Source organism: Poecilia formosa, unplaced genomic scaffold, assembly GCF_000485575.1.
Source record: "Poecilia formosa unplaced genomic scaffold, Poecilia_formosa-5.1.2 Scaffold894, whole genome shotgun sequence".
NCBI lineage: Eukaryota > Metazoa > Chordata > Actinopteri > Cyprinodontiformes > Poeciliidae > Poecilia > Poecilia formosa.
The window spans coordinates 46,046-58,335 of record NW_006800833.1 but is presented as its reverse complement, the minus strand read 5'-3'; the positions used below and the strand labels follow the sequence as shown (position 1 = coordinate 58,335).

General features: G+C 37.9%; 1 protein-coding gene across 1 annotated transcript in view; it reads left to right on the top strand.

Moving 5' to 3' along the window:
* Positions 1–3,333: 3,333 nt before the first annotated feature.
* Positions 3,334–12,290, top strand: part of LOC103131992 (potassium voltage-gated channel subfamily KQT member 2-like) — a 24,312-nt gene continuing 15,355 nt past the window's right edge. Inside the window, exons 1-7 of the mRNA XM_016667082.1 lie at positions 3,334–3,420; positions 3,595–3,770; positions 6,556–6,681; positions 6,916–7,026; positions 8,340–8,435; positions 10,770–10,864; positions 11,375–11,434. Of these exons, the coding sequence (XP_016522568.1) occupies positions 3,600–3,770; positions 6,556–6,681; positions 6,916–7,026; positions 8,340–8,435; positions 10,770–10,864; positions 11,375–11,434 (659 nt within the window). The 5' untranslated portion in view covers positions 3,334–3,420; positions 3,595–3,599. The remainder of the gene's footprint in view (positions 3,421–3,594; positions 3,771–6,555; positions 6,682–6,915; positions 7,027–8,339; positions 8,436–10,769; positions 10,865–11,374; positions 11,435–12,290) is intronic.

The following is a 12,290-nucleotide window of genomic DNA, read 5'->3' as shown; positions in this document are numbered from 1 at the left end:
CAGAGCTCTGTGATTCCTCCAGCGTGAGGAGGCGCCATGTTAGGAAGACGAAGTGGAAGCGGCAGGAGCTTCAGAACAAACAGGTCGTGATGCGGGGGTGCTGTTTATCGGTCGGGCTGGACACAGGATCAATAGAAAAAGTTTAAAAGCTAAAATGAATGGTTATACACCGGACATGGAAAACTGGGATGGACTCCATGCCATGATGTTCAGAATTTAGGTCTCATGGCATCTCAAGGTGTCAACATTGCAGCCAGTGGGCTGAAGGAAATACAGCTTTATTTTGTAGCAATTCAAGAGCTACCAGCTTTTATCACTTCACAAAAAAATTAATCAGCACAGAAACTCCAAAGCACACAAAGAAGCTTATTACGGAGCCCTCCAGGAGACATGGGGAATTTTTTTTCTTTTCCGTTCAGTTCATGCGGCATAATTGAATACTGTAAGCCTTTCTTGCGGTGGCCGCCGTACTTTCTGCTTTAATATAAAGTTATGTAAAGTTTTTTCATGAATGTTAATATCTCGTTGTGAAATATCTGACGTTTTATATCTTTTTCTTTAGTATAGAAAGGCACCACAAACCTATGATATAAACAGAAACTTTCCGTAAGTAGGAAAGAAATAAAAATACATCCAAACTATTTAGACTATTTCTGAGTTATTATCGTGGGTAATAAGTCATCTGATTGTGTCTATTGTGTTCGTAGTCTGAATGGTTTAAAGGGCTGCTTTCAGTGCCGTTCCATCTTAGCCTTAACAGACACAAACATGCAGTAAATAAATCGATTGTCAATCAGTCTTTTGCACCAAAGAGTTAATAATAATAATAAAAAACACGTTTTCACTGAAGCTCTACAAGAGACATATGAATGAAATAAGTTACTGATCTGACACATGGCTTTGACACCTGGTGGTGGGTGTGTCGATGTGGGCGTGACTGTCATCAAGTATGAATGGGAAAGAATGGTGTGCTGGATGTGTGTGTATGAGGAAGCGGGTGAGCGGGGTGGTCAGTCCTCGCAAAGTTTGGAGCATGATAATCAAAATGAAATAAATCGATAATTGTGACAGAACAAAGAAGAGGTTTGGAGTTGATTGACACAAGGACAGATAAGATTCCCCGAGTTAACCCAGTGCAGTCATCTACCACCTGCCATGTTTTATAATAATAAAACGTGTTTATTATTATAAACACGTTTCAGACAAAATCATTCTTAGATAAGGGGATGTTACTCTGCTCAGTTCAGCATATTTTGAGCTCAATTGTACATCTTTGAAAAACATAAGTGGAGCCTCCTGCACAACCAACAAGTGCAGCAAGTGGTTTGTGGATGGTAAACCTACAACAGAACATTTGTCTTTTCCAGTAGCCATCAAACACAACANCAGAAGATGAGCTTTAACCTAACAGAGCTCTGTGGTTCCTCCTGTCAGGATGAGAGTCAGGGTGAGGAGGCGCCATGTTAGGAAGATGAAGCTGCAGGATCTTCAGAACAAACAGGTCATGATGCTGGGCTACTGATTATCCCTCTGTCTGGACACAGGATCAATAGAACCAGTTTAAAAGATAAAATGAATGGTTATATGCCAGACATGGAAAACTGGGATCCACTCCATGCCATGATGTTCAGAATTTAGGTCTCATGGCATCTCAAGGTGTCAACATTGCAGCCAGTGGGCTGAAGGAAATACAGATTTAGTTTGTAAGAGCTACCAGCTTTTATCGCTTCGCAAAAAAATTAATCAGCACAGAAACTCCAAAGCACACAAAGAAGCTTATTACGGAGCCGTCCAGGAGACATGGGGAATTTTTTTTCTTTTCCGTTCAGTTCATGCGGCATAATTGAATACTGTAAGCCTTTCTTGTGGTGGCCGCCGTACTTTCTGCTTTAATATAAAGTTATGTAAAGTTTTTTCATGAATGTTAATATCTCGTTGTGAAATATCTGACATTTTATATCTTTTTCTTTAGTATAGAAAGGCACCACAAACCTATCATATAAACAGAAACTTTCCGTAAGTAGGAAAGAAATAAAAATACATCCAAACTATTTGGACTATTTCTGAGTTATTATTGCGGGTAATCAGTCATCTGATTGTGTCTCTGTTGTGTTCGTCTGAATGGTTTAAATGGTTGCTTTCAGTGACGTTCCATCTGAGCCTTAACAGACATAAACATGCAGTAAATAAATCGATTGTCAATCAGTCTTTTGCACCAAAGAGTTAATAATAATAATAAACACGTTTTCACTGAGGCTCTACAAGAGCCATATGAATGAAATAAGTTACTGATCTGACACATGGCTTTGACACCTGGGTGGTGGGCGTGTCGATGTGGGCGTGACTGTCATCAAGTATGAATGGGAAAGAATGGTGTGCTGGATTTGTGTGTATGAGGCAGCGGGTGAGCGGGGTGGTCAGTCCTCGCAAAGTTTGGAGCATGATAATCAAAATGAAATAAATCTATAACTGTGACAGAACAAAGAAGAGGTTTGGAGTTGATTGATACAAGGACAGATAAGATTCCCCGAGTTAACCCAGTGCGGTCATCTACCACCTGCCATATTTTATAATAATAAGACGTGTTTATTATCATAAACACGTTTCACACAAAATCATTCTTAGATAAGGGGATGTTACTCTGCTCAGTTCAGCATATTTTGAGCTCAATTGTACATCTTTGAAAAGCATAAGTGTAGCCTCCTGCACAACCAACAAGTGCAGCAAGTGGTTTGTGGATGGTAAACCTACAACAGAACATTTGTCTTTTCCAGTAGCCATCAAACACAACAGTAAAACCAGCTGACCAAACGTGCTGGAGCTCTGCTTGGGTTGTTAGGTTACAGCCAGGGGTCGGCTGGGGTTGCTAGGTAACAGCACAGTGTGACTCAACAATCAGGAGGTTTTTGAAATGGCTAATTTTTCAGACATTAAAAATACTAACTTATTGCTAAAAAATGATTTAATGTATTTTTAATGCTCTTGGTCTGTTTTTAGAAGCAGTTGAGACTAAAATTGAAATATAAAAACATGCAAAATGTGAATTTTGCCTAACAAATCCTTTTTAAAAAGAAACATTTCTGTATTTTAAGAGCCTGGAAAACAGTCCTCCTTAACACTTCTTAAGAAATAGCAAATAAACTCAGACTGTTCCTAATCTTTTGATAATTACATAATAACTAAATAAGCATTAAACTCTAGAGCAGTCTGGTAGACAAGCTCATTTCTCTTTTCACCTTCATATTCACATAACAGACTTTCTGCTGTTCCCTGGTTTTTCATTTGCTTTGCAGGAGATTGTGACCATTGTGGTTTTTGGAGTTGAGTACATTGTGCGGATATGGGCCGCTGGATGTTGCTGTCGCTACAGAGGATGGAGGGGGAGGTTAAAGTTTGCCAGAAAGCCTTTCTGTGTCATAGGTGAGGAATCAAGTTTGTATTGTCATTTATTTTACCCTGAACATAACTCAGACTTTTTGTTTTTTTATTTCAATGTTCCCCTCAATGAATCCTTGAAGAACGTTCACAATAGTCTTTTGTTTTATAGAAGAGGATTAATTATTATACACAGATATCTTGTGGTTGTCTCCTCAGATATAATGGTGCTGATCGCCTCCGTGTCGGTGCTGGCAGCCGGATCTCAGGGGAATGTCTTTGCCACCTCGGCCATCAGGAGTTTGAGATTCCTGCAGATCCTGCGTATGCTTCGGATGGACCGCCGTGGAGGCACCTGGAAGCTCCTCGGATCTGTCGTTTATGCCCACAGCAAGGTGAGCTAGGCGTTGAAGCTGCAGTACGTAACTTTATACAGTGTTTTTTACATATTTGTTAAAACTGTCACCATGTCCTGACAGTTTGCTATGAGACAGGTAATCTGTGAAAACATCGGTCTCCTCCACCTCCTCCCTGAGCTGCTATTGCAATCTGAAGAAATGCACCAAAAACAACCAATCAGAGCCTAGTGGAGAGTCTTAGTGCTGTCAATCATCTTCATGCACTTGCTGCTCAATGTCCTAAAGGTGGAGAAACAATTCTTTATCCACTGACATCACTGGCCATGCTAACTAACCTTAGCATTCACAACAGACTATGCTAGCTGCAGCCTAGCAGAGAGCAAGAGGCTAAGGGGAGGGGAGATGATCAGCCACATGAGATTGTGATTAACAGCGCTAAGACCCACCTCCTCGCTCTGATTGGTTGTTTGATCAGTTAGCACTGGAAAAAGGCTGAGGAGCTTGATTTTATTTTATGTTATTCTTTTTTTTTTTTTTTTTACAGAGTAACAAACTGTCACGACATGGTGACAGTTTCAACAAATATGTAACAAAATATATTTTTTTACAGACGTTACATACTGCAGCTGTAAGTGTAAGTGTACAAAAGGATTCATTTTTATGTACTTTGTATTGAAGTCAAAAGAAGCTGAGCAAAGAATGTCCTTCAAATATAGTTTTGGGTTTTTGAAGATAAGGCGTTGTTTCTCCAGATATTCATCAATTTATTTGTCTCATCATGTTGAGAAAAAGTTTGTTAAATGAACACATTGTCTGGAAATAGTGACTCAGGTAGCTGGACCTTTGCTGGAGTCTGTTTCCTTTGAAACCTGTCGTATTGGGATTTGGGTCTGATTTTGCAGTAATACTGGTTTTATTTTCTCAACATAAAGAGGGCAGCTGGTATTCAGAGGAGTTAGGGACTAAACTAAATGCCTGTGAATAGCTAATCCATGATTATTTGAGACACCTTCAAAAAATACCTACAACTGCCTATTTTAATGGTTCAGACACCAAATATACCGTAACATACGTTAGCGCTAGCACAGACGCTAATACCTGCTATCTTCCTTATCTCCTCTCTTTGAGGTTCAGCCAATCAGTCTCCAAGGAAATTAATGGATTTTCTGCTTGGTAAATACCAGCCAATAGCAGCACTGCACCAAGATATTTCAGTTTCCTAAACCAGTGTTTCCCAACCCTGGTCCTCCAGGCTCACTGTCCTACATATTTTAGAGGTTTCCCTGCTTTAATGTGCCTGATTAAACTGATTGCAGTTCAGCAAACGCCTGTTAATCAATCAGTCATCGACTGAAATCAGCTGGGCTGAAGGAAAGAAATACCTAAAACAAGCAGGACAGTGTGCCTTGAGGACCAGGGTTGGGAAAGACTGTCCTAAACTGTATTTTCTTAAACTTTACAAAAACAACCATGAATATTCAAGTTTTCTCCAAACAATTTGGACGTCACGTCTTACAGAAACTTGTTGGTGAATTCTCAAATACAGAACTGTGAAACAGTGGCAGCAGTCAGCTATATTGGGATATAGTGGACTGCTTGTTTTACTGAGAATTATTGAAATATTTCATTAGTGAAATGTTTTTGCTAACATTGTTTATCATTTAAATGATCTCATCATTGTAAAACAGCAGGTATGGTGTTGTAGTGATGTTCTTTAAGTCTTTTTAAACACATAAAATGGAAATAAACATAATTTAATCAGCTTGTATTTGGGAAATAATAAATCCATCTGGTGAGCATTTACATCTGGTGAAGAAATCTGGAATTAAACTTATAATCTTTTTCTCTAGGTAACTGGAACTTCTTGTGAGTTTTTAACTTTTCTTACTTTATTACAGCAAAACGCCACTGCATTCAGTTGTGTCCACTCTGACACATAAAGTTCTGCTGTGGAGAGGAAACATATTTAATGTGCTTTCAAACCGGATGGCTGGCTTGCACTAACAGGCGCTGCTGCTGTTTCTAAGGGTGCGTTCACACTGCAGCCTGAAGTGACTCAATTCCGATTTTTTGGCAATTGCGATTTTTTTTGCCGGGGCTGTTCACACTGCCAGTAAATGCGACCTGTATGCGTTCTGCAGTCTGAACGGGCAAACGACCTGAAAGTGTCCCGCCTGCGCAGTAGAGGGCGCCATAGCGTCAGAGTTCTCAGTGTTCTGCCAACCGCCATAAAAAGAAGAAGTGCTCAGTGTTTGCGGAAGTAAACATGGAGGCTAACAGTGGAGCTTAGCTTACATATTTGAAGTTGTTATCCGGCCGGAGCAGCATATTAACAACTTAATCCTCATATAATCCGTCATGGTTGTTTTTCTTCCCATTTGCGCTTATCAGGACGCAGAACAGTGAGATTTGTTGAGAAAAAGTGACGTTCAGTTCGGTTGAATGCGACCTGGACGTTAGGTCGCATTAGAATCGGATACGTATCGGATATGGGTCAGATTCGAAAAAGAATCCGACCTGTGCTGTTCACACTGCCATGAAAAGATCGGATACAGGTCGCATTACGTCAAAAAAATCGGAACTGAGTCACTTCAGGCTGCAGTGTGAACGCACCCTATGGGAGGCGATAAGTTGAAGCAGGATGTGTGTGATCAAGGGAAATAAATACATTATGAAACGCCACTTAGGGCTTAGGGCTCAGATTATTGTGTCCAATATTATTATGTGCTCATTGTTTTACCAGTCGACAGTAGTCTCCTGTCTTGATGCCACTTTATTGCTTTATGTCCCCTGATGCTCACCGTACTGTTTTCCCCTGCAGGAGCTCATCACAGCCTGGTATATTGGTTTCCTGTGCCTCATCCTGGCTTCCTTCTTGGTCTATTCTGTGGAAAAAGAGTCCAATGAGGAGTTTGAGACGTACGCTGATGCTCTGTGGTGGGGACTGGTAAGGCAGAATAACTGTGCTGTTTTAAAGGGGGCCATGATGTTTGTTCAAAAGAAAGAAAAAAAGAAATTGAAACTGAAAACAGTTTGAAACAAAGAAACTGGAACTGAAAAGAAATGTTTTGAAACAGAAAAAATGTGAATGATGTTTTACAAAGAGATCTCTTGATCAATACACCTGAATTAGATTGATATTTTTGTGTTTTTATAATTTATTTCTACTTTTGTCCATCAGATCACGCTCACCACCATCGGTTACGGTGATAAAGTTCCCAAAACGTGGAACGGACGCTTGCTGGGAGCTGCATTCAGCATGATAGGGGTGGCTTTCTTTGCCCTTCCTGCTGTGAGTGTGTTGGTTTGTGGGGAAAGCTTTAAACCCAAACACTGACTGAGTTCCTGTTGATGTGATGCTGCTGCTTTATGTCTTCATTAGAGACCGTAGATCTAGTTTTGCCAAGGGCATTTCTCTGGATGTGCTTTCATGAAGGTTGAATTTCTCCCCAGAGTAAATCACCTACAGTTTCACTCATTTCAGTCCAGTACTTCAACATTTTTAGTATTCAGTTAAATTCTATTTGTTTTTTTGTTTTTTTTTATCAACATGGACCCTTTTTCTTGACTAGTGTTCCTTCTCAAACCTTCTGACCTTACAGAACCAATTCATTTAGATTTATTACACTGAGGCAGATGCTACAGGTCCCGGATGTCAGGACTGCTGTAACAGTGATGACACACAATCTGAAGAGAAAATAAACAAAAGTCAGCAATGACGGCCAAGCGCTGCTGTTGACATCCAGATTGCGGAGTTTTTTTATTCAACAGACAAACCTTTCAGTGTTTAATGTTAATGTTTTACATTGCCATGGTCTCATAAATTTGGTGTATTTCCCTCACAAGCAACAATGAACCTCACATCACCCTCTCACACCTCCATCCCCCACCCAGATGAAGATAACCACGGCCTGTGCATTAGACACAAGTCAATTGCCACAAAGCTTTACTGCATCTAACTAACTTTAACTGAATAATATTAAAACAAAATAAAACTTGTCCAACATGGAGACGTTAAGATTTAACGGCCCTCAGAGCGAGTCAACGTTAACCTCGCCTGATAAAACTGGCCAAAAAGTGAACAAAAACCTAACTAAACGACATATTCTGGTCAGTTAAGATGTTAAGTATCTTACACGGTAGTTTTGGTGTTTTCTTTTAACCGTATACTGACCTGAAGAGAAAATAAACAAAAGTCAGCAATAACGACCAAGCGATGATGTTGACATCCAGATTGCGTCTGAGGCAAACCGGAAGTCCATCCCAAAACCAACCTGGAAGCAACGCCCCCCAAAACAAAGGTTCCGCTTCGCAATTACCGCTCCCGTCCCCACCTCAGGAAAGCACTATAAATACAGGCAGATTAACATGCCGAACTGCAAATAAAATGTAATTTGTTAATTGTTTTAGAAAATACATAAAAATATTTCAAAATGATAAAAAAACAAAATACTGTGGTGGCATTTTTTTAGGCGCACCACACAGACTGTGTGACTAAATTTTCAACGTACTGAAGGTCTGACATGTTTTTGAGGAGTACATCTGATTATTTCAGGGTGTAACGTACTTTCTCTTTCAGATTAAACTCTACCTTTTTCTTATTAGGGCATCCTGGGCTCTGGCTTTGCCCTCAAAGTTCAGGAGCAGCACAGGCAGAAACACTTTGAGAAGCGCCGTAACCCTGCAGCGGGCCTCATCCAGGTATCAGTCAAAGAAAAGCTTCATCACAACAATATTTTTTCTTTTTTTATTGTTATTATATAAACATATACAATCAGCTCCATAAAGGTACCGCAATGTATACATCATAAGATCACAGAACACAGTGTCAACAGAGCCAAACAACAACTGGAAAAGAGAAAAAGAATAAATAAATAAATAAATAAAGACAGAAATGATACAAAACAAAATGAAAAATAAAAAAACATACAACAGGGCAGCATATTAAAGTATAAAACTTTTCAAAAAATTGGACAGCTTAAACGCATTTTTTGACTTTACTAGACATAAAGATTTATAAAACAAGTTTAAATCATTCATCCACCGTCTACAGTTAGGAATGGTTTTAGAAAAGCGACATTTGTGTATATGAAATTTAGCTAACAATAAAACATTATTTATTCCATAGTCAATGAAGTGCTCATTGATGAAAATACCAAATTTAACATCTTGTATGGTTATATCTGCTAATTGTATACCATGGCTGAGAATAAACTGATGAAGATCTTGCCAAAAAGACTGAACTATTTCACACGTGAAAAACAGGTTATTCAAATCTTCAGTAACTTTTTCACAGAATCCACACTTATCTACATCCATTTTAAACCTGTGTCTCAGGAAGTTGTTAGTTGGATAAATTTTGTTTAAAATTTTAAATTGTATATCTTTTGTTTTGGAAGGAAGTGGAAGACATAAATATTTTGATCTAATCTTTTTAATTTGTTCTTTGTTAAAGTCTCTAAAGATATACTCTCTTTTAAGCACATCCGTGGCACAATAACTGGATAAACAGCTTCTTATAAACTTATTATTGCATTTGTTGTCACAAAAATCAACATTTTCAATCAAAAGAATCCTTAAACGAGGACAAACCTTAAAATACATTAAATCTTGTCTGACCATGGATACAAGCTGACGAGGGAAGGCTTTAACGATTTTTTTGTATTTTGCCTGGGTACAATATAATTGAAATGTATCATAAAACTCAGAATGCTATAATATGTTACCATTTGCATCCAAAAAGTGAGCAACAGCCCACACACCTTTACAAAACCAATTCTTGATAAAAAAAAGGATTTTCTATTGATCAATATATATCTATTGTTCCATATTGGAGTGTTATGTTGAGTGAAGTTGTGTTTGAAGATGAACTTCCAATACAAAAGAGCCAGTTGATGGAAATCTGAAAGNAAAATACCAAATTTAACATCTTGTATGGTTATATCTGCTAATTGTATACCATGGCTGAGAATAAACTGATGAAGATCTTGCCAAAAAGACTGAACCATTTCACACGTGAAAAACAGGTGATTTAAATCTTCAGTAACTTTTTCACAGAATCCACACTTATCTACATCCATTTTAAACCTGGGTCTCAGGAAGTTGTTAGTTGGATAAATTTTATTTAAAATTTTAAATTGCATATCTTTTGTTTTGGAAGGAAGTGGAAAACATAAATATTTTGATCTAATCTTTTTAATTTGTTCTTTGTTAAAGTCTCTAAGGATATACTCTCTTTTAAGCACATCCGTGGCACAATAACTGGATAAACAGCTTCTTATAAACTTATTATTGCATTTGTTGTCACAAAAATCAATCAAAAGAGTCCTTAAACGAGGACAAACCTTAGAATACATTAAATCTTGTCTGACCATGGATACAAGCTGACGAGGGAAGGCTTTAACGATTTTTTTGTATTTTGCCTGGGTACAATATCATTGAAATTTATCATAAAACTCAGAATGCTATAATATGTTACCATTTGCATCCAAAAAGTGAGCAACAGCCCACACACCTTTACGAAACCAATTCTCGATAAAAAAGGATTTTCTATTGATCAATATGTATCTATTGTTCCATATTGGAGTGTTATGTTGAGTGAAGTTGTGTTTGAAGATGAACTTCCAATACAAAAGAGCCAGTTGATGGAAATCTGAAAGTTTTACTGGTAATCTTCTAAGATCAAAATCACATGTTAACAGGAAATCAAGTCCACCCAAGTTTTTAAAGACCATACTGGGAATAACAAACCAAATAGAATTTAGATTCTGCAAACACAATTTAAGCCATTTTATTTTTAACATTCCATTCATAACATGAAAATCTATGGCATTGCCTCCACCATCTTCATATGATTTAATCAAATCCTGTTTTGCAATATAATATTTATTTCTCCAAATAAAGTTGAAATTTACATTTTTAATATTCTTAATTATTTTGCTTGATAAAGGTAAAGAGTTCATCACAACATATTCAGACCAAATTCTGTGCTTTCTGCTTTCGATTGAACGCTAAAGTAAAACTATTTCCCTGCAGGCTGCATGGAGGTTTTATGCCACTAACCTCTCCCGTACAGATCTGCTGTGCACTTGGGATTTTTACGAGCAGACTGTCGCTGTTCCCATGTATAGGTAAGAGATGCCTTACAAGCGCAGCTTGCTTACTCAGCGTTTTCTGGAAATCCTGTTGTTTTACTGTATCACATTCTGCTACCATTATTGGTGTTGTAAGCACAGTAGAACACAGACTATCCTTTTCCCATTCAGTCTTTCTGTGGGGTCAGATGTGGCTGTCTGTTTGCCCAGCGGAGCCTTGGCAGAGATATCTGTCTGAAAGACATTTTAAAAGACGATTCTCCCTGCAGCCACTTTGAGAAATTAATTTGATGTCCAGTGCTGCAATGACTCAGCAAAAAAAGCATTTAGCTTCACTTTCACACAACAGATTTATGACTTTCACAGTGTGTTGAAAATATCTGGTGCTGCTTCTAACCTTAAATCATAATTTGAGGTGAAAGGGTTATGGTTAGATGCCAGATTTGATGTGTTAAGCTTGAAAGGACCCTGAAGGCAAGCTTTAACCATTTTAAATGGGTTAAACCATCTTAACAGAATGATGCAATCCTATTTTTGTGTTCCTAGAATCATCCCACCACTGAATCAACTGGACCTGCTGAGGAATCTGAAGGGAAAGTCATTCAGGTAGGAATATGATTTATGTATTATATATGTTAACCTGCCAGTCATGTTTCTGGACTGTGAGAAAAGCATTTGAACAGTGACAACATGCTAACTCCATGCAGTAAACACAGGCTGGGATTCAAACTCACAACCTGTTGCTAGGCAACAGTGCTACCAGCTGTGCCACAGTATGTGAATGTTTTTAAGCATTTCACCACTTCACCTGTATGTCCATCAGTGAATCTGTAACTGGTAAAACTCATGCAGCTACTGCTGCCCCCTGCTGGTTTCATAGGAGACATCATTTATTCTGGAACATTTTGAAAATAATTATTTTATTATTTGTAATATTGACACAAAATTTTCACTAAGGTATGGGCATATTATTTTTGGTTTTCATGGAAAGAATATGAATGCAGCTGGATGACTGGCAATTAATCTAATTATGATATTTGGCAAATTTCATGTTTACAAATGTACATTTCTTTCATTGTCACCCATTTATGTATTCATTTTATTTTTTTAATAGTTTTGGTTAACTACATCAGACTATACTTATTCACTTTTTCCAAGAATACAAACCAAAATGCTGTAAGCAGATATGAATGTTGAACTCCTGGCATACTTTATTTCACGTTTAGGTTTTTCTTTATATTTGTAAACAAAGATGTTTTCTCAAAAAATAGTAATAATAATTCTTGCAGATCCACATGTTGTGCTGTAACTGCAGGAGATTAAATGTCCCTGGTCCAATAATTTGTGTCCTCTTCATTTGTTTTTTCATTTGTAGTTCTAAAGAATCTCCACCCTAACATCATAGAGTGATGCTGATCAATCATTTACTAATGCAGAGAAGCTGCAGCTGATAGTTTGTGCC